At 32.5% G+C, this 27,270-nt stretch overlaps 3 protein-coding genes across 6 annotated transcripts; 1 reads left to right on the top strand and 2 right to left on the bottom strand.

The window, feature by feature from the left end:
* The first annotated feature begins 4,951 nt into the window (after positions 1 to 4,951).
* On the top strand, positions 4,952 to 9,349 carry LOC132742577 (uncharacterized). 4 transcript variants are annotated; one of them, XM_060731020.1, is made up of 2 exons: positions 4,952 to 5,242; positions 6,782 to 9,349. In XM_060731020.1, the coding sequence occupies exon 2, from the start codon at positions 7,779 to 7,781 to the stop codon at positions 8,904 to 8,906; it is 1,128 nt and encodes a 375-aa protein (XP_060587003.1). In that variant the 5' UTR covers positions 4,952 to 5,242; positions 6,782 to 7,778; the 3' UTR covers positions 8,907 to 9,349. The 4 variants fall into 3 exon arrangements, with proteins under 4 accessions (XP_060587003.1, XP_060587005.1, XP_060587006.1 ...); XM_060731023.1 differs by lacking the exon at positions 4,952 to 5,242 and adding an exon at positions 5,480 to 5,824; XM_060731021.1 differs by lacking the exon at positions 4,952 to 5,242 and adding an exon at positions 5,481 to 5,824.
* A 3,244-nt stretch (positions 9,350 to 12,593) lies between these two features.
* On the bottom strand, positions 12,594 to 14,972 carry LOC132742585 (uncharacterized). The gene has a single exon (XM_060731030.1). It carries the CDS (start codon positions 14,264 to 14,266, stop codon positions 13,316 to 13,318), a length of 951 nt encoding a protein of 316 aa, XP_060587013.1. The 5' UTR covers positions 14,267 to 14,972; the 3' UTR covers positions 12,594 to 13,315.
* Positions 14,973 to 17,173: 2,201 nt separating this feature from the next.
* Positions 17,174 to 27,270, bottom strand: LOC132742581 (fibrinogen-like protein A). Its single transcript, XM_060731027.1, has 9 exons — positions 27,055 to 27,270; positions 26,353 to 26,418; positions 25,582 to 25,645; positions 24,306 to 24,416; positions 23,732 to 23,874; positions 23,404 to 23,491; positions 21,872 to 22,036; positions 20,248 to 20,431; positions 17,174 to 17,213 (listed from the first exon to the last, which is right to left on the bottom strand). Exons 1-9 carry the CDS (start codon positions 27,085 to 27,087, stop codon positions 17,174 to 17,176), a joined length of 894 nt encoding a protein of 297 aa, XP_060587010.1. The 5' UTR covers positions 27,088 to 27,270.

The following is a 27,270-nucleotide window of genomic DNA, read 5'->3' on the forward strand; positions in this document are numbered from 1 at the left end:
GTCTATGCAAATTTGAATAAAACACAGGAAAATGGTGTTATACTATCACTAAAAGTATATAATGCACACAAAATATATAAGCATTAAATTCATGCAATGATACTTTAGACGCCGCTTACATTTGGCGTCTAGTAGATATGCAGTTGCCCATACAGCAATGGGGGAAATTTTAGACTTGATTTTGTGCATTTTTTTGTTTTAACGAAATCACACTTTTTTTAAATTTTCTAAAAAAAAGCTTTTATGATGTACAACGTGTCATATAGCTTTAAGGGATTAGAATTAACGTTTAACTGAAGTGAATAGTGCCATGTTTGAATATCATATTCTTTTTATCATTATCTAATTTTATCTGCATAATAAACAACGTGCCAATGAGCCAGTCTATAGTCGATCATTCTAAACCTTAACCGTTGAGAGAGGTGACAACTGAGGCAGTGTCACTTTTTTCATTTGCTTCGCCTCTGTTGCAGTTCGGCTCCGCCTTAAATTGTCATATTAAATTTGATATTATGCTCCATATGCTAGCATTTATTCTTCGTTGACGGGGTAGAACTTTGATCAATATCACATGTCGAATCATTAAATTACAAGTTACAAAGCCTAAACCACGCCCACTATCAGAGAGGCGGTTCTCTCTCAACCGTTAAGAAAGTACAACAAAGGCCTGTAAGGGGAGATGACTGCAGAACAGTTTATCCTGAACATTATGCAATTCGTTCCAATATTTCAATGGGTATATTCTCGGCACATATTGCCTCGAATTTATTTTAAGTATACCAATCATTTCAATTTCATTTGTTATCCAATTTATTTTGCTTCGACCAGACATTTCAGTCTTTGTCGCAACAGACAAACATTTTAGAATTTCAGACCTGTCATTTTCTAAGGTTCTACTTTTTCACAAAAATATGCAACTTTATTATTAAACAACGAGCACATACCAAGAACATAGAGAAAAAAATGATTTATGCTTCGAATAGTCAACTGTAATAGAAAACGATGTTCATTGCTGATTGACTGTTCATATCATTTTGCGGCGTCTTTGATGTGCAGCATCAACATTTAACTTGTTGATTATTGATTTGCACCTTTGAAATCTAAGGATCTGTCAATCAAAGTAATTATATAGTACAAGACATGAAGTAACATACTTATTGTGATGTTTACGAGTATAAGCTTATTATGCTACTTCTAGGTACTTAGCTTAACCATTAACGAATTTCTTTAAGATATTTATTTGCTTTTTTATTATCACTATCATTAATTAATTTCGCTACGGAAAAAGTCCTCAGCAACCTTATGAACCTAACTTTAAAATGTCAACTTTTTAACCCCTTTGTCAGGATTTTGGAATAAAAGTAATACATATTGTAGTTTTACAAAAACGAGAAAAACACATTTTATTTGATATGTTTATGATTTATGTTATTTCTTTTGTCCGTCCGTTATTCCGTTCGTCCGAAGAAATCTGCATATTTAGCAAACTTAAAAAGTTTTAAAAGCTTGATGTTTATTGAAATGTGGCAAGAGGACCACATGGAGAATGTGAACCTCCCGTTAGTTCACCATTCAATTCGTGCGAAGAAATCTGGATCTAATAATAACCCAAAAAGTGCTAAAGCTAGGTTGATGACACTTGATACAGGACCACGTGCAAACCACGCGGATCTTTATATTTGTTCGTCCTCCTGTCCGTCTGCCCGTTCGTCATTCTGACAGGCCGAATAAACCTTGATCCTGTCATATAACTGATGGTGATAAATGGTATGTAGGTAGAGGATCGTATAAAGAAAAGATCATATGCACTTCATTTTTATGTTATAGTTATAGATATGGTTAAAAACATTTAAAACTCTACAAATCTGGATTCTGTCATAACTCCAAATATACAAACAAGATATACAAGATAATAATTGGTATGTAGACAGAAGACTATATGGAACTATGCATGTCATCTGGACAATGCGGTTGCTATGGTTATACAACTGGAGAAAAATTTGTATAACCTAAACATTACTGTTCTATTGACACGGTCTTGTTATGGAACAAGTCACAATAGTATTAGATAGTGTTAGATAGTATTTTACTTTCAGTTTCCCATTTACTTATTTTTTTCATTAAATAACTCCACATTACTACAGTTTATTCATTTGCACAGAGCATTCAAGTCAGTGTTTTCGACATTAGCGCCGTTTTGTTTTGCAATTTGCATTTTAGCGTTATAAAATTTTTGTACATAAAAATACCTATGATTTGGGGAAACCTATGCTGAAATGCTGAAATATAACAATGACACTATTTGTATGTGTTTTTATTATAACATTTCATGAGATAATTCGGAAACATTTGATTGTGTTTCATAAATAAATTAGATAGACGAAGAGTACTGATCTGAAACAAGTGAAAGACAAGGCGTAATGTCATGATTTCTTTTTATTTCTGATGTGTATTACAATATCAGATACGAAAAAAAAATGAAGAAAAGAGATCCATTTTGAAGAACAGTGTAATCAGATTAAACAGAGGTGGAATAAATTCTTTTTTTTTTTTTTTTTTTCTTTTTTTCATTTTTATGGTTGAATATTTAGTACAATGTGAAGAGTTATAGAATAAAACAGGTTTATTAAGAATTCCCTGATTTTGGGTTTGTTTTTGGCTCCCTGAGATGAATCACACTCTGAGCTTCATTGTTTCGTGCTATCTTGGCTTTAAAAAGTTACTGTCAGATGGAGATATTCAAGGCCAACGTTAATAATATCTTTGTTTTCCCTACCACCACCACCATATATGACAGTTTGAATAGGGTAGATAGGTAGATTAAATATATTTTATCAAAATTATTATAATGTTTCATATAATGATATAAAAAATGTAAATGTTAAGCAACTGCTTAAAGTTTAGAACTAAAGTGTCAAAGTTTTAATCGACTGAATATATATCCAAGTTTGTAGGTTTATAATGAAAAAAACGTTTGACAGATATAAAGATGGGGTCTTATTTACAGACTCTGCTTCCATGTTTCGTCAAAGTTATTTTCTATTCATCTTTTTTCTAAGCAGTGATTTTCGTGGGAATAGGTAGCGGAAGAATAAGCAAACAGTATTGTGTTATAGGCCAAATTATACCCTTAATGTATTAATATTGTTTGTATCACATTCCCGTTTAATTGTATATCAACATGATCATAGTGTATCTTGATTTATGTAAGAATAGAATGGCCATATTACAGGCACACTGCCTCAGAAACAAAGTAATCTTCCGTCTTTGAAAGATAGCATTACACTGATCGCGTGACACAATCAAAAGCTCTCACACACTCAAGTCTGTAATAACACACTTAAGTTAATAAATTCATATTTAATATAAACATATGTATCTCTCAGCAACAATCAATAATACATGTCCACACTTTAGTTTTCTGCATTTGGTTTACATTGTTTATGTCGTGAGGATTAATTACAAAAATAGTGAATTTTGCCTATTTAAAACATCAATGAATACATGAATGTCAATAGTTACAATAACATGCTGCGTTGTTTCTTGTCTAAAAAAGCTCAATATGATAAACAATTATACAAACTGGGTGATATTCACCTCTTTTTCTTTGTAATTTCAGTTCGTCTGTATACCCTTAAAATGAACAGCTGAATAAAACGTAACACCGTGATTATATATTCGCGTCGGACAAGCTCTCTCTCAAAATTTATGGGTCAACCATACTAAATAACTTTTACAAAATAACCAAAATAACTCTAGCCACTGAGAGTTAAAATAAAGCAACAATTATAGACATCTAGAAGCGTTCCCTTATCCTGACGAGTTCAAGACTTGTGCGTAAGTATGAAAAAAACCAGTATCGAGGGGTTTGTAAATTGTTATAATTCTGCAATATTTGGAAAGAAAATGTTTATGTCTTACATTTAATTCATCATAAATATTAAGTACATGTTTTTCGAGTAGATTTATACACACATCAATTATCGTGAGTCATGAGGGCGAATATAGGTTTAAACATACCCGATATATTATTTACAAATGTTCAAATCAATTATTATGGTGGCATATTTCTGCCACCAGATAACCTGATACCTAACTAGTTAATTAAGAGGTTAACTAGTTACGTAACTAGTTAACCTGATACCTAACTAGTTAATTAAGAGGTTAACTAGTTACGTAACTAGTTAACCTCTTAATTAACTAGTTAGTTATATGGTTATCTGGTGGCAGAAATATGCCACCATAAATTATAATATTTTTTTCCTTTAAGATATTTTGTTAAAATCTTTTAAATACTGAAGGGATTTTCTTAAAATAAAGTGTGAATTATCTCTGATTTTCAATTATATTTTCCTAGGTGACTCGGTTGATAAATACGTATGTGTAATCACTTGAGTAATGATTAGTGTAAACTTCAACTGACAATGAAAGTGTACATATGTAAATTTTAAGATCTGTGTTTAAAAAGTAATTTGCACTGGTGCTATATGCTCGCCACATGATAAATGCATGTATATTATTATTGCTCATGTTTATCGTGAACGAATATTTATAGTAATTCTTTTATTTCATAAGATGAAAAGTTTAATCAGAATACTGTTAATATAAAATTGTTATTTCGAGAATCTTCATTTGCATGCGATTAAATGGAGGCTAAACATACTCCTTTGTCAAACAATTTAATTCCAGTATGATCTAAAATTCATCTAAAATCATTGGACATAGATTGTTGTAGTTTCGGTTGATTCTTAAAATAAATGGAGTTTTTACTCACACTGTACTATCAAACATAATTTTACAGAAAGAGGAATCCCTGTATTGATGTATATCATTAGAAAAATATTCGCCTGTAATATTTTTAGTTTGCAGCAACACGCAATACATTGTATATTGTCTATATTTAGCAAGCATAAAAGTTATTGGTATTTCCATTTTCTGCATGAAACACAAATGTAAATGCTAGAATATTTAAGGCATTGTTCTAATGTATGTGCTTAATATACTCATAGATATTATTCAATATTAAAACACGAAGTTTTGTCGATTGAGATACATATAATTTGATGGATAGTATATGGTTGACTTGTCACGAAAACTGCTATTAAAACCATCAATATGTTATTTCTATGTGTGTACATATTTAACTTTCTCATATATATTCATGTTATATTTGATACATAAATGACTTGGATGATTTTATCCCCTGGCATCTAGTAGAATTCTTTTAAACACCAAAACTGAGGTATGTATTGCAATGTTTCTTACATTAATTTCTTTAGAGAACTTAAATTTTTGAAAATAACAAACGATCAGCTTGATAAAAATGTTAATGATGCCTGTCATGCATTTCTATTACGTGTATACGTTTTATATTATCATAATTTTGTCAAATGTTTTTCTACTGGAACATTATAGCACTAAGGCAAATTACAAGTAATCTTGCCATTGTTATGTTAAGGTATTCCAGATGAAAGTCCTCACTAATGAGTAGACTTGTTTGATTTATTACTAAGCAATATATATGGTAAAGATCATTTTAGATTGAAATCATCTGGAGATAGTTTAACACGTTGAATCAGTTTGGCGTCGCCCATGTGTGAAATGTAGATATAGTGCTTGGTCTACCAACCTTTAAAATCAATTTAACCTTTATAGCGTGCATGTAATATATTTGATATAGAAATATAGCAGGATATTTGTCATGGTTAACACTTTAACTAATCAATAACCAAGACTTATGTCACTTAATTGATTGTTTAAGGTCCGTTTTGAAACTTGATTGAAATAACAATCTTATTCAAAGGACTTAAATCAACCTTTTAAGGTAGGTCACGATTTCATTCTAATATAATCATTAAGTAGTAGAATTATATGCAAAAGTAAAGAATGGGAATTAAAGTAAAATTGCTAATTATAAACTGGTTTATCACTAATGTAATCCGAAGGGCTTACTAGTATATAAATAACACATGGGTTTGTGATATCATCCCGTGGAAATAACTGTTACCCGAGGCGTTATTTTACGGGGTGGGGTCTTTCAAATAGAAATTTGAAAGACCCTGCTGTAACTTACAAACCCATGTGTTATTTATTTTATTACCCCGAACAATAATTGTAATGATTTTTATGATTTTATTTTATTTAGAAAATAGATCATGTGACCAGATTTTATACTGTCTTAGTCACGTGGTACAACACTTGCATTAACAGTATAAATAACTCTAATTTCACTTATGCTAAATAAAAACTCTAATTTTACTTATGTATATTTACGTTTCGGCTTTTGGCCTTTTTCAAAATAATACAATTCTAGTTGTAAAGTTTTAACACCGTGTCTTTCTAATAATATTCAAAGCAATAATTTTTTAAGCATAGTTACTAGAATTGCCTTTTGATAAAGACCATATAGGCGGATATTAACACATATCTGGTGATCATTCGGCAGGTGGTCCACCAAACCGGCTTTTCTGTATAACTTACCAGTAATTACCAATTTTTCAACAAATGACCGACAATATATTTATCATATAACATTTCTAAATAAGTGGTCAGAGACAAATGATCATAACACTCTATGCCCGAGCTCATTAGTCACGCAAATAAAACCAACCGCTTCGTCAGAAGATCCAACGGAATAAGATCTAGCAGAATGATTATTGTACTCTAATTTTTAATTTACATTTTTACTTTTAAAGATGACAGTGTAAGAGATTTTTTCATTATAATTATACATCGTCATATATTAACATGTATATCTAAATTCAATATTTACTTTTTCCAGAATGTATCACATCCCAGATTATTCCCGTAGCATGTCAATAAAGCTGTCCGAAGTCCTAGACGATATAGGTGTTAATGAGAAAATGATAATGAAGATGAGGAAGGCTGTTCTATTGGACGAAACTATGTCTACAATAGCTTTACGGGCTACCAGTGATAATGCATGTGTTTATAATTTTGGAAGCAGGTCAGAGGGCAGCACAACACCCGGATTAAAGTCCGATGCAGATACTCTCATCAGCCGAGATGACGAATTCACTGTAATAAGAAACTGGTCAGAATGGTCTCCAATTTTGAGTAATTTCTTAATGATACAGGATGAAACAATTCCCCCTGGATATTGTTTGTTACAGAAACTTAGAGCAGACGCTCCACTCCCAGAAACAATCGAGGACGGGAATCATTTTGTCAAGGACTTGAATGGTCGTATATTGCACAAGAATACAGTTCTAGATGATATAAGTATTGAAGGTAGAAAAAGGCAAGGACCTTCCCTTGCGTCAACAGGAGTTCCTGGAGTTTTAGATTGTGATAATGTATCATCATTTTCTTTTAAAACGATGCCAGAGTTAGCTAAACGTGGTCTAGATGAACTGGATGATTGTCCTTGGCCAACCGAAGAAATGAAACTCTATTCAAGGTCTGCTAAATGTTTTGTTGTTGGGGTAGGGTACAAAGGAAGCGAGAACAGTGATTTTGAATGGAGGATCTCTACTTCGTTGGTTGAACGTTGTTTGATGTTTAATTTGAATATCACTCAATTAAGATGTTACATCCTGATGAAAATGATCGCAAAGACATTTATCAATTTGGAAGATGAAAAATATGTCTCAAGTTTTATGTGTAAAACAGTTTTGTTTTACTGTATAGTAAGTAAACCTAGATATAGATGGGACATGGATAACCTTTTAAACCTATTGAATTATTGCCTATTTACTTGAAGCCAATGCTTACGTTGTGGATATTGTACACATTTTATTGTTCGTAGAAACAATTTGATGGGAGGAAAAATGTCTCCTCGAGTAAAACATCAGTTACTTCAGCGTATATCAAAGTTATTACCATGTGTTGATACCTCATTATTTGGAATTCAATTTGATCAGCTTGGTCTAAGATTTCAGGCTAAGCTTAACATGATTGATGAATCACGTCATTGCATTCGACCTCGTGACGAGTTCGTTAGAGCAAGTACAAATGTTTTATTACTTAATGCTGCCAGTGACATTTTGGATTACCACAGAACGTTTGTTTATAATTCAAAGGACGATATTCTAAAATTAAACACGAAATCATTGTTAAAGACATTGTCATATTTGATAAAGAATTATAGGAATGGAGATGTGCTTGCAAAAATAGCCTGTAAACTTCTTGCCCCATTAAACTGTACATTAATTGGTAGTTTGTTGGCCTCACGCAATATTCAGAATAATGATAGAATTTCGCCCGAAGCCTTTGCTTGGTTTGAGTCAGGACTTAACTCAGATGTTGCGTCTGGCAAGTTGAAATTTGCGTCAATGATATATTGCACAGGAGATATGGTTAGATCCGAGGCACTTCTTTGTGATATTGAACAACAATATAGAGTACATATTACTGAACCTATTTGTGGATGCTATGATTTTCAGAGGCCGTGGATAAGAAAAGGATTTGGCCATATTTCTAAAGAATACGATGTGGAAGCAGCGAAATCTATAATTGCATTCTGTGTATGTTTCTTCCGTAGTGAAATTTATTGCATTCCTCATGAACTGCAATATGAACTGTTTAGATCAATACCAGCTGATCTTCCATTTAGAACATTTTGGGATAATAATTGGATGGATTGTGCTGTCGTTGACTCACTTCCTTATCTATACTACCTTCAATACAAGACATATAGCAATCTACAGAAGCCATTTGAACAGCAAAATGCACTCAGAAAACTGACTCATGCTATTAATACAGAGCGTAACTTAGGACACAAAGAAACAGCATATAATCTATTAGGGCAATGTATGGAACATCAGAACAGATATGTTGATGCCCTTTCATGTTATATGTTGTCGCTTCGTATAAGAGCGAGAAACAATGCCGCAAAAATTCATCTTTGCAAATGTCTTGCACGGGTAATGACGCCAAACCGCTAACCAATTCGATATTTCGGTCTATTGAGAAATAACTAATGTAAAACCAAAGATAGTCGATATAATTTAAATAAGTAAATAATACATTTAAAATCTTTGGATTTTGACAGGGTCATTATGTTGATTTTCTCACTTTGTACTATCTGCCTAAGTATTAAACGTATAAATTAAATCAATAAAGAAATATAGTTTCTATAATCACATGAGAACATTTCGTATTAAGTTACTTTCCATTTGTCCTTTCGTATTTAATTATTCTGAAAAGATTTATGAGTGTACAAATGTCTAGCATACATACGATTCTTCACATATGTACGGATTGATTTCATTTATTTGAATAAATAACATGTGTGTTATATCAAAACCGATTGCTTGAATTTTTGTTTTGTTCCAACTGAAAAATGCCATCTATGAAATAATGTCTGTTAATGGTAGTTTCACTTAATTCATTTCATCGCTTTGTTTGTTTAGAATAAATAATAATAACATGTAAATATTCTTTATTTTTGTTAATGACAGAAAACATTCCTCCTAAAATATTGTTTAATCGCTCTTGAAATATATTGTCTGTTATGTTTGTTAAAAGGAAACTGCATGTGATATTTTCGCTATCTCTGAACCCTATTTCAAGATTCCATTTTATTTAGATTTGCACCTAAATATGAGCCGCGTCACGACAAAACCAACGTAATGGGTTTGCGACCAGCATGGATCCAGACCAGGATCCATGCTGTTCGCTTTCAGTTTCTCTACTTGTAATAGGGTTTGTAAGCGAACAGCATGGATCCTGATCAGACTGCGTGGATGCGCAGGCTGGTCTGGATCCATGCTGGTCGCAAACCCATTATGTTGGTTTTGTCATGAAGTGGCTCATATTTATCTTAAAATAGCTTCTTTGCATGAACAAATCGATATATTATTAACATAATTAAAATTATTATTTATCCTTTTTATGATTAATTGAGTCAATCTAACGATTTGTTATACACTTATCCTGTTGGTATGTCGAGCCATATACAAAAATAGATTATCGCCAAATTTAGGGATAAATAACAAACTTATAACCAGTAAATAAGTTCGTCTTTGGGAAACATACTGTAGTAAAATAAATAAATCGAAATAATCCTGCAAAGTTCATTAAGATTGTTTGAACTCATAAAGAACAAAAGACTGAAACTAGAAAAAACAATGCGTGGGAAAGAAAGTTTGCATGATTATTCAAAAAGAACTTTAAAAAGTTTTTTTTTTTAATTTCTTTAAAATGCTCATATTTATAATTTCGGTAATTTGTATTTCATGAAAGTGAATATCAAAAGATTTAAGATATTTTGAAATATGGTATGTTATCCTGCCTTTTTAATATATTCGTTTTTACAACTGGCTTTTATTATTTGAATTGTATTGTTTCCATGGATATCCCAGCATCCTCTAGTCGTGGTGTGCGAGGCTGGACTTTACTTAAGAGATGTGCTATAAAATTATGAGCATTGATTGCGGTTTACGTATTCATGGTTATTTCTAATTATATCCAAAACTACCAGAGATACAAAATGTCATTTAAAGAGTGACATCCATCAAAGATTAAAACTTCCTTTTCTCAAGCTAATTAATTATTTTTCAATTAAAGGCGGAACACGCTGTAGTGAATTTCACGCCAAGTGAGTTCAAAATTTGTTTCGCGTAAATTACTTTTATTATAGTATGGGTTCGTAAATTTGGAGCCGATTGGATTCATAACCGACTTATGATAGTCCTTTACATTTTTTTTTATATTTATTATTTCTAAAATATCATTGGTTAAGATTTAAAGAATAGTATTTTTGATTAAATCTGGCCCACATTTCACAAAATGTATTTCAAAAACACTAAAGATTGATAAAGTTATTGGTTGTGTTTAACAGTGTATGCCTAATATATTGCCGTTTGTTTGACCATGTTTAACTTTACAATATAGATATTTTAAGTGATACTGCAAAACGATAAGATAACATTTTACGGTAGCAAACAAAGTTGATTACAAAATAAATCTTTGGTTAATATTTGTACACAGACATAAGTCTGAAGATATGTAAATTATATATTTTAAATTTGAAAACTGTAGACGATTTTTTTCTTTTCGGACAAAGGCAACTGAAAGCCGGCGTAATATACAGTCACTAAAAATCGCTTCTGGAAACTCTAATGGGCGACTCGCGTCAGTATTATCATTAATTTAAACGCAAAAAAGTGACTAACAATCACTTTGTTCATAAACTTTTATGTTTGCAAGCAGGAATGACTGTTTTATATGGTGGCTGATTTGTGCCATTCGTGTTTTCGCCCCGCGACCCCGCCAAGCGAAAAAACGAAGATTGAAAAGTTAACATGGCGGGGGCGCGCAGCGAAAACACGCTAATAAGCGAGGGCACGCGCGGTCGCGGAACAAGATTTAAGAAATAAAACGGCGGGGTCGCGGGACGAAAACACGATAATTAGCGGGGGCGCGGGGCGAAGTTAAATAAATAAAACTTCGCCGCGCGCCCTCGCTAATTAGCGTGTTTTCGTCCCGCGACCCCGCCAAGCGAAAAGTCGACAATTAACATGTTAAAATGGCGGGGGCGCCGAGCGAAAACACGCTTATTAGCGAGGGCGCTAATTAGCGTGTTTTCGCTCCGCGCCCCCGCCGTTTTATTTCTTAAATCTCGCTCCGCGCCCCCGCGGGGCGAAGTTTTATTTATTAAACTTCGCCCCGCGCCCTCGCTAATTAGCGTGTTTTCGCTGCGCGCCCCCGCCATTTTAACTTGTTAATTTTCGACTTTTCGCTTGGCGGGGTCGCGGGGCGAAAACACGAATGGCACAAATCAGCCACCATAGTTTCATTTGCTGGGTCTCGTGTTAATATTGCCTTACATGGTTACTTTATGCTATACTATGCAAACAGTAACATTTGTTTAAAAAAAAGTAAAACATCTCAATACAGTATCTACAGCTTGTCACTTTTTCAATGACTGTCAGTATTACTTTTATGAATCGATAAAAGAAAACACAGGAATTTATTTCATTCGTTTATTTCTTCATCATTTCTATGGTAGTACCTTATGATGATAATAAAACTTAATAACTGGACAGAATTAAGTTTTGTTGTGCATTATATACACGTACATGACTATGTATGGTCACATTTCAGTTTTATATTTTCTATTTACTTACGTGCTTTAATTTTTCTATTCACTTGGCTTTAAATCATCAAAAGCGTCATGTGCGTATTGAACAAATCCATTCGTAAAGTACTCGTACATTAATTTAAAATGTAACTCGACTAAGTCTTATTAAGTAAGCTAATCCTTTACTTCGTTCCAGGTCTGACACTCTTGTCAGATGTTTGACTAATACAACTTCATCAAATTCTGAAATAATCTTGTTTTCCTTTATAGTTCTACATTTTACTTTTAACAAATTCTTGTCAAGATATTCATTTTATTAATAAATCCTTTATTCCGACCAATTTTCTGTGTCTGAAAAGCATAGAGTTAACCAGTTTTGTTGTTGCCACTTGTCCTACCAATGTTTTTGTTGTTGATGATGATGATGGTGATGATGATGATGGTGTTGTTGTTGTTGTTGTTGTTGTTTTTATATCTAATTAAGACATGACAAATGCCAGATTTACTAGTTAAAGAATTATAAAGCATTAACTGCGAATAATGAAGATGAATCTTATTCATCTATTAATAGGACATTGTGGAATAAAACATATTACAAACAAAATCACACGTAGTATAATCATTGTTTTGAAAATGGCCCAAAATGCAATACATTTTCAAAATGAATAAAACTTAAAATTATATGTTACGAAACAGAAGTAAATAATAATGAAACAATAACTAAATCAAATAAATTTGTCAGCAAATTATATATATATATAATAGATAAAAGTTAGTATTGTAAGGAATATCACAGCAGCAAGAACTGAACTGTTCGGTACAATGTCATGTCCCTGCATCTATTTTCCTTTATTTGCTGTAGACCATACTGGTCAGCCTCTGACCCGTGTATAGAACCGCATATGATCAGGTTCTGTACTGCTATCATATATTTATTGATATCCAGAAAGTTAATAATGGACATTTAAAAAGATTAAGGTCAATATTACAATGAAAAATGAAAAATAAAACGTTTATACGTTAAATGATTCCCGAATGGTTTAAATGATTTAGACCCCATTAAGAAACATTTAACAATCTGTATACCCATGATCCAATTACATCTAACAGTATAGTTATTACATTACCATTAAGGTGTTTATATATACGGACACAATATAAAATGTATATATACATTTTGAAACTGTTTCATTGAACCATTTATCAAGTTAATTTCCAAGCGCTGGGATTGAAATACGCCATCTGCTTTCTTTCATTTTAGAATTTATTTCAGGACGCATCGGCGCTTATTTCATGAACAGAGTTTGGTGGTGGGGAATGCCCACTCGTCAGCTGTAATTGTGAAAGTTCATGTCCGTAATTTGCCAAAGCCATTGGTGGAATACTATGTAACGGGTTTTGGGCACTTCGGGATGTATCCATTGTTAATTGAGTTTTAGTTCTAGCTCCTAATGTAAGTCGTGATGTTGAAAAGCACATATCGGATCTGTCGATTCGCTCTGATTGAAATCCCGTATTGTATCGTTCTAAAGTGGGTAACACGAGAGGTGCAAGATCCGGTCTAGGACTGGTATAGTGGTCAAGTTGTATAGGACCATTTATTTGTTGTCTTTGGGCAAGTCGGGCTCGCAAATTCATCACTTGAGAATCGGACACTGATACTGTAGGCGCTGACTGGACAGCAGATGCAGTTATCTTAGGAAAGTTGGTATTTTGTCTCAAAAAGTCGAACTTCGTTTGATGTCGCATTATACGTCTTGCTGGAAATTGTTTATAGTTTTTCTCAAACAACGGACGGGTTTCATCATCGCTCCCAGGTGACGGTTCGTTACCAGCTTCGGCAACATCCGGGGCTATTTTTCTCGGTTGTGACCCCATGAACGTTGTGGAATAAAATGTCATTTCTTTAGTTGGTCTTTCAATTTCGCATATTGTCTTTTTGGCGGATAATTTATTGCTTAAATCGGTGATTTCCTGAGCTCGGCACCTTTCAGATATGTCATTTAAAATCCTTTGATGTTTGCCAAGCCGTCTGCGCTCAAAGCTGTTTGACAATTCCATGACGGCAACTTTTTCCGGCGTCGGAAGTCGTCGGCCGTCTCGATACTGGTTGAGGTATACAGGCATGACTCGTGTCGCCTCACGATCAATGGAGAAATGAGGTGGTGGCGGGGGTGATGTAATATCTCCGTAAAAATTTTGAGCTTTAAACAGCCTCATTTTTAAACTTCAGTTGAGGTCGTTTTCACGATGTTCAAGAGCGTAAACAAAGTTAACTTGAAGTTAAAAACATAACAGCATGGGTCTTAATCTCATTGCTATATTCACCTGGATTCTTTCGTCATTTTAGTTCCACATCATTAAAGAAAAGCATTTAAATTCCACGGAAATTTCATAATAACAAAAGCGTTGATAACACGTGCGTTTGTCAATCAATACTGAACAAATATGGATATTTTAGAATTCTTCAATTTTGCTAGTTTTTTTAAGTTCCGTGCACAAAGATCGTTTTAATTGTAATTCTCCAGCCAAAATATATTTTTAACATGTTTATTATTCACTTACTGCGTCCAAAACTGTTAATCCCTCTGTAATTCTTTACAGCTTTAATCTGTTAACAAATTATGGAAACATTCTTTAATAGGATTTTCTAGATTTAACGCACTTTTCTTACATGTTACCTTTTATACAATAACATGTTTTCATTACTTATATAGACGTATTGAACACAATTTTTCTACAAAGTTTTCTACAAAGTTTTCATCTTAAAACAAATGAAAAACCCAATAATGTTACATAGTTAAATATTATCACGTAACTTTGTAGCCGTAAATCAGTATTGGTACATTTAAAAACCACCTGTATAGGTTTACAATAAAGTTCTACCGTCAGGTATAACAAAAGCAATATTAAATGGAATTATTTAGATAAATCTTTTTGGCATTTAGATAAGCTGGTAGCAAAAATCCAATTCAGAAGTAACCGTATAAAATACGAGTACAATAACAAGATATTCGTTTAATCTTCAATCTAAAGGAGCATGTCTCATGGAATAGAATAAAAAGAAATACGTTTAAACAAAAATATCAGTGAAGTTTACTTGTAGTACGTGTGTCATTCTCTTTTTAAACAAGTATGTAAAACAAAATGAAATAATAGAAAGAACGTATTAAAGCGTAAAAGTTACGTGATACTGTTTGTCTGCCACATTGCAAAGAATTAGAAAATATTGTGTTTTTTTCCTAACTTAGAGATTCGTCCAAAAAGTGTTTGTTTCGGTGTTCTTTTGGTCATACAAATTTTAATTTAGTCAGTTTATTTTTATTGTAGTATTTACTGAAGATGTATTTTTGTGTTGCTATTGTAAACATATGCGGTGTAAACTAAGTTTAATTCAATTCATAAGTATTACATCACTGTAAATTGAAACTCGTTACATTATCTTTATATTGTTTTTACTGGTGCTGGTGGTGGATTTTTGGTTCCGTTTCGGTTTTTTTTTTTGGTTTTTTTTTGTTTTTGTTGTTTTTTTTTTTTGGGGGGGGGGGGGGGTTAAGGGGGTCTTTATTTATTTATTTATTTATTTATTTATTTATTTATTTATTTATTTATTTATTTATTTATTTATTTATCTTTTTATTGTATATATGTCGCTTATTTTCCGTCAAAAAAATTAGATTTGTACGAAATATGCCTGACGTTTACGAACATCTATGTTACCTTGTTTGTATGAATGGATACTGTAGAAAAGACATTTTATTTCATTTCCTTTAACAGCAATTCAACATATATAAATACATAAATGTTTATCTTGTGAATTTAGTCTATATATATAAAAACTTTCATAATTCTTTTTTTTCCGTTTAAGGAAAACAAAGAAGCAGTTGAGGAACATAGTCTATTTTTACAAATTCCTAATCCATTAGTAACTGTTGAAACAGCCGCTTTATGCGCATTTGCTTTTTTACCGCGTACAATACATTCTGTCAACACTGAATAACTTACTAGGCTCACTTGAAGATTTAATTGTAAGTATGAAAACATGATAAGAGTTGATTAATTGAACAAGAACAACTATGAACACTTAAAAGTTTCTATTTTCAAAAAGGTTTTAAACATTGTAGACAGAATTGAGGTAATCATAGGTTGCCGTGGCTTTGTGAAAAATGTCACTTGTCAGATAAATAAACCCAGGTGATAAATGTCTAAAAACTAGTCAATTTCAAGTTCATTACAAACAGAAATGAATGAATGTTTTTGAATGTCTTTTCTGACAGTTCTCCAACGTTGCGTTGTTTTCGAGTGAGTTTGCATTTTTATGAGTATTTTTCTTTTTGTTAGTCAATTTCTCCTCCTGTATGTTTAAGCACATACATGTTGGATTTTGTATCAGGCACGAATGCACAATAAAAAATATTTATTGACAGTATTTGTCTAGTTTGAATGGTTGTCTACATAATCTAGTTTGAATGGTTGTTTAAATTGTCTAGTATGAATAGTTGTGTAAATTGTTTAGTTTGAATGATTGTGTAAAAACTTATCAAGTTTGAATGGTTGTGTAATTTGTCTAGTTTGAATGGTTGTGTAATTGGTCTAGTTTGAAGGATTGTGTAAATTGTCTAGTTTGAATAGTTGTGTAAATTGTCTAGTATGAATGGTTGTGTAAATTGTTTAGTTTGAATGATTGTGTAAATTATAAGTTTGAATGGTTGTGTAATTTGTCTAGTTTGAATGGTTGTGTAATTTGTCTAGTTTGAATGGTTGTGTAAATTGTCTAGTTTGAATGATTGGGTAAATTGTCTAGTTTCAATGGTTGTGTAATTTGTCTAGTTTGAATGGTTGTCTAAATAAACAGAGTATATGTCATTAAGAGGATAACAATTCGCTTATATTTAGGATGCCTGACCAAGGCAATTAAAATGCTTATAGGCTCAGTTTGATGGTAGTAAATACAAGCAACTTTCCACGCTCCCCTAGCACCGTCTTCATCAGATCTTGACATTCAAATATGAAAATGTTATTATTGAAAAATTAGGGATTACGTGTTCTAGCCCACAAAGGTCACGAACACGTTTCCTCATATGGCGCTATACCTAAATTCTGAGAGGATGACTAAAGAATTAACCACTAGTTAAACATGAAACTCTCAAATTTTATCACAACCGAGCTGAAATATATATTTTAAAAATTAACCTTATTAAATAAGTTTCCGCCACGTCACAAAAAATTCTTTTAACGTAGCTTGTCACTTTTTCGCATAGCTCAATCCTACATGTGTATAGTAAAGGACATTTGATGATTTTTTTCTCAAACAGTATAACATGAAAGAAGACTGTAAAACCTATTCAATCCCGACATAATGTATACATGCAGCGTTCAGAACCCCTTTAAGTAAAACCATTGATTCCTTTTTTGATGCGTTTGTTTAAGGTCGCCGCAGGAAAGCCCATATGGCCATTTTAGAGCGTCCCGCCGAGATTTTTCGTCGATTTTATCCAGCTTTACTGATGGTGGAACCCAGGTGCCCCTTCGGGCATTATTTCAGGCACGAGCGGGCACCTGAGTAGAACCACCGACCTTCCGTATGCCAGCTGGATGGCTTCCTCACATGAAAGATTTCGACCCGAGTGCGGATCGAACCTACAGCGGTGAGGGACCTGTGATCTCAAGTCAGCGACTTTAACTACTCGGCCACGGAGGCCCCTGATTGATTCCTTACCAACGAGTGCTCATTTATATATTGCCAAAGTTATTAAACCATTTCTAGTTTGAAACATCAGGGATGTTATAATCATTTAAATACATTCCAGGTTTGATCCTCATGAGTGACTAACAATCACTTGGTCACACTATCGTATTGATTTTTCCAAAGACTTGCATTGTGAGATATAGTCCCTAATCCTACCTTAAAATTGAGTTTTCACATGAAAGAGGTGAGTTTTGTAGAAGAATGAAATGTCTAACTTATTATACATATATAGGGGTAGTTAACCTTTTTTTATTTCATTTTATGTATTTATTTTATTCATTTTTTATTTAATTTTTATTTTATTTTTTCCAAAATGACTTTAAAGAGGATTACCCCCCTTTTCTGCTGATTACAGGAGTGACATACACTTTTCCCATTTCCATCAAATCACCTCATGGTCCATTGAAACTTACGGTTTTCCCTGCAGCTTTTTCAGCCAATCATGTTACAATACGATAGTCTGACCAAACATGGCTCGCATCTGATCAAAGCTCGCAAGAGGCCACGAATATTGATTTAACCACGCATAACCTTGTCACTGACCTAGATTTTGGACTTGAACCGCAAAAAAACCGATAAAAAGCTTTGTTGTCCACTATTGTCAGGTTTTGAAACTTTATAGGGTAAATTTGAACTAAATCTCTTGTGCTACGGCGGTGGCGTAACCGGAATAGTAGTCTAAAGCTAAATTCGCAAGACGGTCAATGTGGTTTAGTGGTTAGCATACTAGACCGGCATTCATGAGACCTGAGGTTCGAGTCTCGTCTGCGCCATGCCAATTTTTCGTGTGATTTTCTTATCAATATCCCCATATCACATATGTTCAATTATTGACAGTAGTGGCCTTATAAAATAATAAATGTGTTTGCCATAAGAATATTTATAATGAAAAATGTGACTGATTCAGCCAGTGTCTGCGGTAAAAGAGCTATAAATAGCTTGCTCCTCTGGTAACAAAAATGATTACGTCATAATATGCAAGTTAAAATTAACTGGCCAATTCACATGAAAAGTGCGCAAGGGCCGCTGTGGTTTAGAGGTTATCATACTGGACAAGCAATCCAGAGACCCTTGGCTCGAGTCCCAGCTGCGGTGTCCAAATTTTACAGGGAATTTTTTACATGATGACGGATCAAGGAAACTTTTCCGAGATTTGTGTACTTTTTGATGGAGCCCTTGATCAATACTTTTGTGTAAAACTTTCAGATCATTAGCTCACCCTGTTATTTCCAGAATATCCTTTGCAGACGTTTCAGTTTAAAGTTTAAAGTCCTTGTAAGAAGTTTTCAAATTAGGTGTTTAGGTTTTTTCACCTCAGTCCTTTAAATATTGACAATGATTTCAAACTTTGGTGGCTAACTATACACAGATGCGTATGAATACTTCCCCGCGAGGTTAGTTATTTCAGTGAAAATGAGTGCATTATATAGTCTTACTTGATAAAGATATATGAATTCATTCCCGAATAAGAGAAAGAACGTATTTGTGAGTTGTATACATGCCTGTCTAAATGTTTCTTATATAGCGTCCGCCTAACGTGTGTGCATTTTTTCCAGAGCGTGAACTTTCCATGTAAATTGAAAGGTTCATCTTGTTTGTACATGCACCTCGAGGAGCTTTTACGTCAAAGTTTAAAATCAGTAGAATCAATGATATAATTTTGGACCCTACTATGTGCATGCATCTTTCTGAGTTCTGCCTTGAATGTTCGTTTTTTCTTCAAGGTTTTTATATGTAATTATTTTGGGGTTTTTTTTTTTCAAAATTGAGGCCACATCCAAATTTGGAGTAAAAGATGCGAGATTTACGAAAACCAAAAGGTGCTATTTCTTACGTTTAAGTGTGGTGTAGAACTTATTTGATATACAGTACAATGTATGAAAAGCAGATGGGTAACTATTGTACCTGATGGGTATCTAAACCTGGCTATATTTTACATGTTTATACTCAAGGGAGCATAATGTTACATTCAGTATTGAAACATTAGATTCTTTCAATTGATCGTTTGAAGTCTTTACCAATACCTCTGTAGATAAGTCATTTAGGGTTTTAGAGTAAAATACAAAGACACAAGGCCACAGCGTAGACAAATATTTTGAAAACTGACCACATTTTGCCTTTAGAATGATCATCTGCCTTTAATAACAATACATATACATATATTCACATTTCCTTGCAAAATGTCTGTCGTACATTTTTAGACATTCGGACTGAAGTGCTTTCAGTATATTGATTCTAGTTTACAAAACTAAGAACAATTATATTTGATTATTATGACTAGGATTATTAAGATAATAGTTTAAAGCAATGTCACAAAATCTGTTTCATGGCAATGTCTGATAAATTTCCAAGGCTTTATGTAGTTCATTGTTATAAATATCGTCGAATCATCATCATCGAAGTCTTAAATGCAAAAGCGTCGTTAAGGCCATAATAATTAATTCCCACCAACCATCCATTGTCATTAATTGTGACTGCTCCTGGAGTTGCATAGTTACTATTGAGGTCCACATCACCACAAGCGTTATACCACCATCCTGATTCGATTCGTTCAGCACAATTAGACAAATCGACATCATTGTCAGAGTCAAAAGTGGAAAATGCCATACCATTGTGGTTATTTAGTCCAAATGGATCTGCAACAAAACAAATTGTGGAGTTATCTTAACGAATAAATAAGTTTTCACTAGTAAAACATATAGTTTTGGAATCATTACTCATTTAATGCATTTCAAACAAAGATAAACGAGTTAAGTCAGATATCATTTAAGATCATTTAAATATACTTATTTATCATTTAATTCAATATCATATAAATAAGTATTCAAATCAGGAAAGGTTTGTGTGGACAATTTTAAATACTTGGAAATCTTCAACATAGTTTTGCTTTCCTTTAACTTTTGAAACATATCTAGAACATTTGATTTTTTTACATTCTTACAAACATATTTAGCAAATATCCTGTATGTTGTAATTAAGGTTGTAACCACACTTTTATATAATTTAATATATGTATATAATTATATGCTTCTAAATCAATTTTCAAACATCGAAGAATATGTAAAATATGTGCTGCAAATATTTGTCCACATTATGTGTAATCATTTAAATATATGTATTCATTTCTAATTGAAAAATTTGACTAAGACTTCCAAATAATAAATTTCTAATTACCTCCCTTTATTACCATGAAATGTAAATTCGGTAATATCTTTACAAATAATACTTTTTGGAACTTACAATATTGATAAATATTCATTTAAGCAACATATTTATGATATAAAACCATAAAAAATGAGTTACATGGTCTTTAACAGAAATGTGCAAGTGCATCAGAAAAGATCCCGCCGTGACTGGAATTTGAACTCGCCACGCCCCGAATACAAGGCTCTGATCCCTGAAACAGTTATCAGAGGTTGCACTAGAAACAAAAGTATGTGTGCACTTAACCCTAAAAAAAAAAAAAAAAAAAAAAAATTTAATGTATCACATTTGCAGATCCATATTATATGTGTAATTTATTGTATATTGCTGTATTCATGAAAGATTCTGTATTTATTTGACAAAGTTTTTATTCCCGCGTTAACGTCACGTTCGGTTTAGCGTATAGTTAAACGGACGTTGCGTCATTTGTCATTTGTTATTTTATAAACGTCAATTTTTCTGAAGAAGACTGAACGTCGAAAGCTTAAGAAAAGCGTTTGTTTTTATTGAACTGATTATATATGCACTTAACCCTGGCACATCTCTTTTCGGAAAGTCATCATTAATGAAAAAGAATGCTTTATATTTTAGCTAGAAACCATTTTGTTTATCAATCAGAAACCGTTTTGGTTTAAAAACAAATTCAAAGAGTATGGCATCCCGGATTATTCCCCTTCTTATGAACATATTTAGTTTGTAACATAAAATGCCAATACATCAGAAAAGATCCAGCCGTGGATTGGATAGGATTCAAACTCGAGACCTTTCGTTTACAAGTGAAAAAAAAACAATCTAGCGAGACCATTGAGCCAAATAACCGACAATTATAATGACGATTGTGAGTGTGCACACAATCGTAACAATATACCTACTTATAAGAGGTGTTCCGCTGGCTGTTCCAATGTTGAGGACATACAATGATGTTGTCAGAGAGAAATCCAGAAACTCGCGGTAGTAAAAAGTATCGTGTACATCAGTTAAATGGATCCTTAATTTTGTCGGACTTTGAGTCGCTATCTCTTGTACATGTTTCAAACCTGTAAATATCGTCAAACATTACTCTTTAAATGATTTATAGTAATTAAATAATGCATGTATGTCTTTTCAGAAAATGTAACGTTTAATTTCGACTATGACTTAATAATATAACAAAAGTTGTGCTGTCTTGTTGATACTAGATAACCAAATCAAATGAAATTAAAATCAATCAAGTCAAATGAAAGAAAAATCTTGTAAACACTTTAACGATGTGCAAAAACATAGTTTAGGACTTGTGTCTCATTATTATCTTTTTTGCAAATATTTGTTGTATTTGTTTGAAAAATGTATTTGTTTGAAAAATGGTGATTTTTGATTATGCAACGTTTTAGATAACTTTTGAAATATTGTCAATTTTACATTTGAATTCTTAAAGGCACATTATGCCTTATAAAGGCTTTTATCTTTATTTCTCAAAAACTTTAAACGTTACTCAATGACCAATTACTTGGACCATTTTTTTCGTCTGTTGCTCTTTTGGCAATATGTAAAGTTATATTGATTTTGTATTTTGTATGGAAGTAAAAGTTCTACTTTGTTTTCATTTCGCTACTATTATGACAATTATTGCTACTTTGTTTTAGGAACCAAGCATCTAACATTCATTCTCTAAAACCATTTTTTAAACATTATGCAATTCGTGTTTGCCCTTTCTAAAGAAGTAACATTTAATTTTTGTTTCTGTCAAACAATTTGCCTTCAAGTAGTTTTTCTTCTTCTTCTTATGTCACAGAATCACCAAGTCTATGTTACAGAAAACACTTCATATAAATAATGTTTAAAAAAACATCTGAAAACCCTTACTGCCAAACAATTAATAAAACTGTATAGGTACGGTCACGTATTGCAATGCATGAAGTTCTTGTTTATATTATTATTGTCTGCCTGCTACGCTCAACAAGGCGGGCAATGGACTTGTAGTCAAGTGGGTGTTGGTTCGATCCATGGGCCAGGCGAAATTTCTCTGTATTAATTGAATTTTGATAGTAAGTCTTATAGCCGCTAATTCCGAATCATGGTTCAACTTGATTAAAAATAACAATATATAGTGCATTTTAATTTGGTTGCTATGGTAACCTAATAAATAGAAAAAAATGCCTAAGTTGTTCTTGTTTCTTTTTTCAACATATAAATATGAATCAATGAAATGTTGATGAATTTCTGAAAAGGTTTTTTTTTAACCCTTAGTGAACCTATCCCTTTGTAATTACTGGCATGTTCTCCAGATAAACCTGTTTGTGGACCGACCGCCTGTATCAGACCAAATTGTGGAAAAATCGTCGTATAAAACATACATTTTTTTTCAAATAAAGTGAACTACCTAACCAAAACTCGAGACCTTTCGTTTACAAGTGAAAAAAAAAACAATCTAGCGAGACCTCTCCAAAACCATTTTCGTACTGATAAAAATTCCTGTAGAAATCAAGACTGCCATCAAAACGATTTTGAAAAACCTAAACAAAGAGAGAGAAAAAATCATTTATTGTTACGTGTATTTCATTGTACATTTAGACATTTTTGTAGTGTGATTTTTATGTCACTTTACTTAAAATGGACATTTTTGCAATAAAACACTTAAAATTTGTTTCCATCTTTTAAAATAATAATCTTTGTTTTATTTTATTAAATAATAATCTTTGGGCGAAACATTGAAACCATTTTGGATATATGAATATATGAAAGTATAAACTTACTGTCCATCCACCACCATCGGTTTCCATGTCACAGTATACATCTATCATAGTGTTAGTCTGCCAGAGATTTATTGGATACTTCCCACTTGTAGTTATTCCTGCATTAAGCAGGTCAAGACAATCGGTTGCAACAAATGCAGAAACTATTCAAGAAAAGAAAAATTATCAGAGTTACAGACTACATAGTAAGAAAAAATAGGTTTAAATCATTCTGTTAAATATATGTATATTGTTTTCGAAAATGTGTATACTGCACTATGCCATACTGCAAGAATATAAAAATGCCAAATCTCGAACATAAATGCATAGATCCCTGACCTATCTAATTCTAATTATCAGATAAGTGGATACAATAAAAATTATTTCAACACAACATTTTTGTTAACAAAAGAACACATGTCAATGTTTGTGGTTAAATCTTTTGTTATTCAAATGAAAGGTCAGAGTTTGGAGCTATTATTTTTTTTTAGTTAAAAATGTGTGATATCAATGTGCACGTGGTTTTTTGTTTGCAAATTTAAACGGAATAAATGTGATGCTGAACTTTTGTATCACAAATGATTAGTGAACTTACTGTTGCAGTTATATCCTTCCCATTCAGCAGGGCAAGAACACGTGTAATTGGCCACCAAGTTGTTGCACGTGCCACCATTCTTACACGGGTTTGATTCGCACTCATCAATGTCTACATTTAAATTATTCCTTATTAGTATTTAGGATACTAGTGGTATTCATATCAACCACTCACACACACATGCCTTATGCTTCAGTTAATTTATCTTATACTGATGTATATTTTGGTGAACTGGACTTAAGAAGATTTATAAACGTATGGTCCTACAAGCCCAAATAACTATCTAAGTTATCGTCGAAAAATATTGAACGGACACTCTTACAAGAGGACACTTTTGCGAATACTCCGTGTTTCTCTCTGTTGTCTTTTTTTGAGCCACATTAACGAAAATTGACTTAACCGCGGACAGCGCGCTCCACTTTTTTCAGTGCTAGATAGTTGAAAAAAGACAACATAGAAAAGGGGGTATAATTCTGCAAACATACTTAGCAAAGAAAAATTCCTGCTCTTAACAGCCAAACGTATTTTAAGTTTGAAGTGAAATTCAATTATTTTTTTAGAAAAAAGGCAAATATACTGAGTAAAATAAGCAAATATTAAGCAAAACGGTTGTCAGGATTATCTTCCCCTTAGAAGTGCATTTCAAATTTGGTAGCGAACACCAGTACGTATACCCTTGATATTATTTGGGGAATTTATATTAACAAAAAGTTAACCAAGAAATTCAAAGTCAAAAACGGGGCATACACTGAGAAATATTACTATTAAAGCAACCTGTCCTTTAAAGATGAATTCCTAAACAAGTTTTGTTTTCTAAATCGTACTTAACAAATAGGTTACTCAGTGCTAAAAATGTTGCACAACTTTGCTTAAAATTATTTTAGGATTATCTGCCCTTTTAAAATGGCGTCCTTTAATGGCAATAAACATGTATGCCAAGTTTGAATAACCTGTCTTGGAAATTTTAAAAGGCTAACTAACACCGACGCCAACGAGAGGGTCGTGACAAAAAGTGGAGCTAAAAAGCAATATTAATGACATCAATGAAAAGATACACTTACCCGTTATTAGTCTAGCCGTATACACAAATATCCTCTCTTAAATCCGAAAGGAAGAAAATACGGAAACTTTTACCATATCCCGGGCCGCCATTTACGGCGAGGGATTGTCAACTAAATAGTATAGAAAATTTTATGATTATGTATAACAAGATCGGTATTGCATCAGATATTAATTTCAAAGAAATTTAAAGTAAAAGACCCTCAGAATGTCACACCTGTACATCTTCCTATATCCAATCCCCCACACTTGATTTTGTTACAGAAAGATCCTTGGGGGCACTGAAGTATGAAAAAGAAATTATATTGTCATAGATTTTCACACGATACTATCTTTAAGTTACAAGAATGCTTAAAAGGACAACTGAACAGCGATTAGAAACAAGATGAAAATAAAATATTATAGATAATTTAAGCAGTCAACTAGATTCTATATATTTTTTCAAAATGAAGTAAAAACAGAGCATTCAAATGACATGTCAAGTAAAGATAATTATGCTTTTAGTTTATACTAATTTATTTTAAATCGATTGTGTTGGAAGCTATAAGCCAATTGAAACACTCGAATTCGTTCTAGAACCAACCGGTACTAAGCAAGGAGTGTAAAGTTTGTTGCTCGCGGAAACAACAGCTTGTCCCTAACGTTATTTGAACCCACGCAGCCAGAAATCTTTAGATTACTAGCCCCACGTGTTAACCACTTGACCACGCCATGCTTTTATTATTGCTGCAATCGCAACTTTTCGGCCATTTCCGCCAGTCTTCGGATAAAGACCTCGAACATACATTATTGTAACGGTCAGACATTTGGATGTCAAATATATACATTCGTTTTACATTACTAAAGATAACACTCTCTGCTTCTATTTTAATCTAAAACCACATGGTAGAACTACTTTCAAACCGTATTAAATCAGATAATAGCCGAGGACGTTTCAATTGTTGTTGCTGTTGTGATGATAAAAAAACAACAAAAAACAAAAACTTACAGGCGGGCGATCGGATGAACAGGGTATTGCATAAGATGTTTCAACACTGATCAAGACAGCGAAGAACTGAAATTTATTTTTAAAAAATTAAAAAAAAATCAAAAACAATTTCAATTAAAATCAAAATAAATTGAAATTTATTACTTTATGTTACTTTGTAAAATTGATTTTATTTTTATATACATGTATTATCATCATAAAAACTTCCTCGAAAAAGAACAGAGTTTACTTACACTACAATTTACTTTATTTATGTCACCATCGACATACGTACATTTAACAAAAACATTTTGTTTTATTTTTTGCCTAATTTGTCTTGACAAAATAGGGAAATTATAATTTGTACAGTATAATTGAGATTATAACAATCCGTATCAGAAAGATTGTTATAAAGCAACACTTCTAAAGTACCCTTGATCCTAGACACGAAAATGTAAATAATGATGTATAATATTTCTTATCAAACTAAAGGTAATTTAGGATTAATTAAATCATCAAAGAAATTAAAAGCAGCATAAATGCAAATTGCCATTAATTTATTCTGAGTTTCTTTTACTTTATTCATTTGTTATTTACATACATATGAGTTCCCTGTAGATAATTTCACATAATTAAAATTCTACGACATTAAATTGATGATGCATGATTCGTTAAATACTATGATCACCTTGAAAATAAATAAAATAACTTGAATTATCTTACTGCGATATATGCTCGTACTGTAGATGAAACCATCGTCAAAATCCAAACCTAGAATTATTGAAAGTATCTGCGTCTGGATTGTTAGCAATCTAACGAAAACCAGCTCCTAATTAACGCTACGCTTTAGGCAAGAACTATTAAAAAGATCAGAACTTGAGTCAGTTTTGATCGTAAGTATAGTAAAAGCAGATTTCGTTCGCATAATATATAGTGGTT

This window comes from Ruditapes philippinarum, unplaced genomic scaffold (genome assembly GCF_026571515.1).
Source record: "Ruditapes philippinarum isolate M1 unplaced genomic scaffold, ASM2657151v2 ctg544_1_1_1_1, whole genome shotgun sequence".
Classification (NCBI taxonomy): Eukaryota; Metazoa; Mollusca; class Bivalvia; order Venerida; family Veneridae; genus Ruditapes; species Ruditapes philippinarum.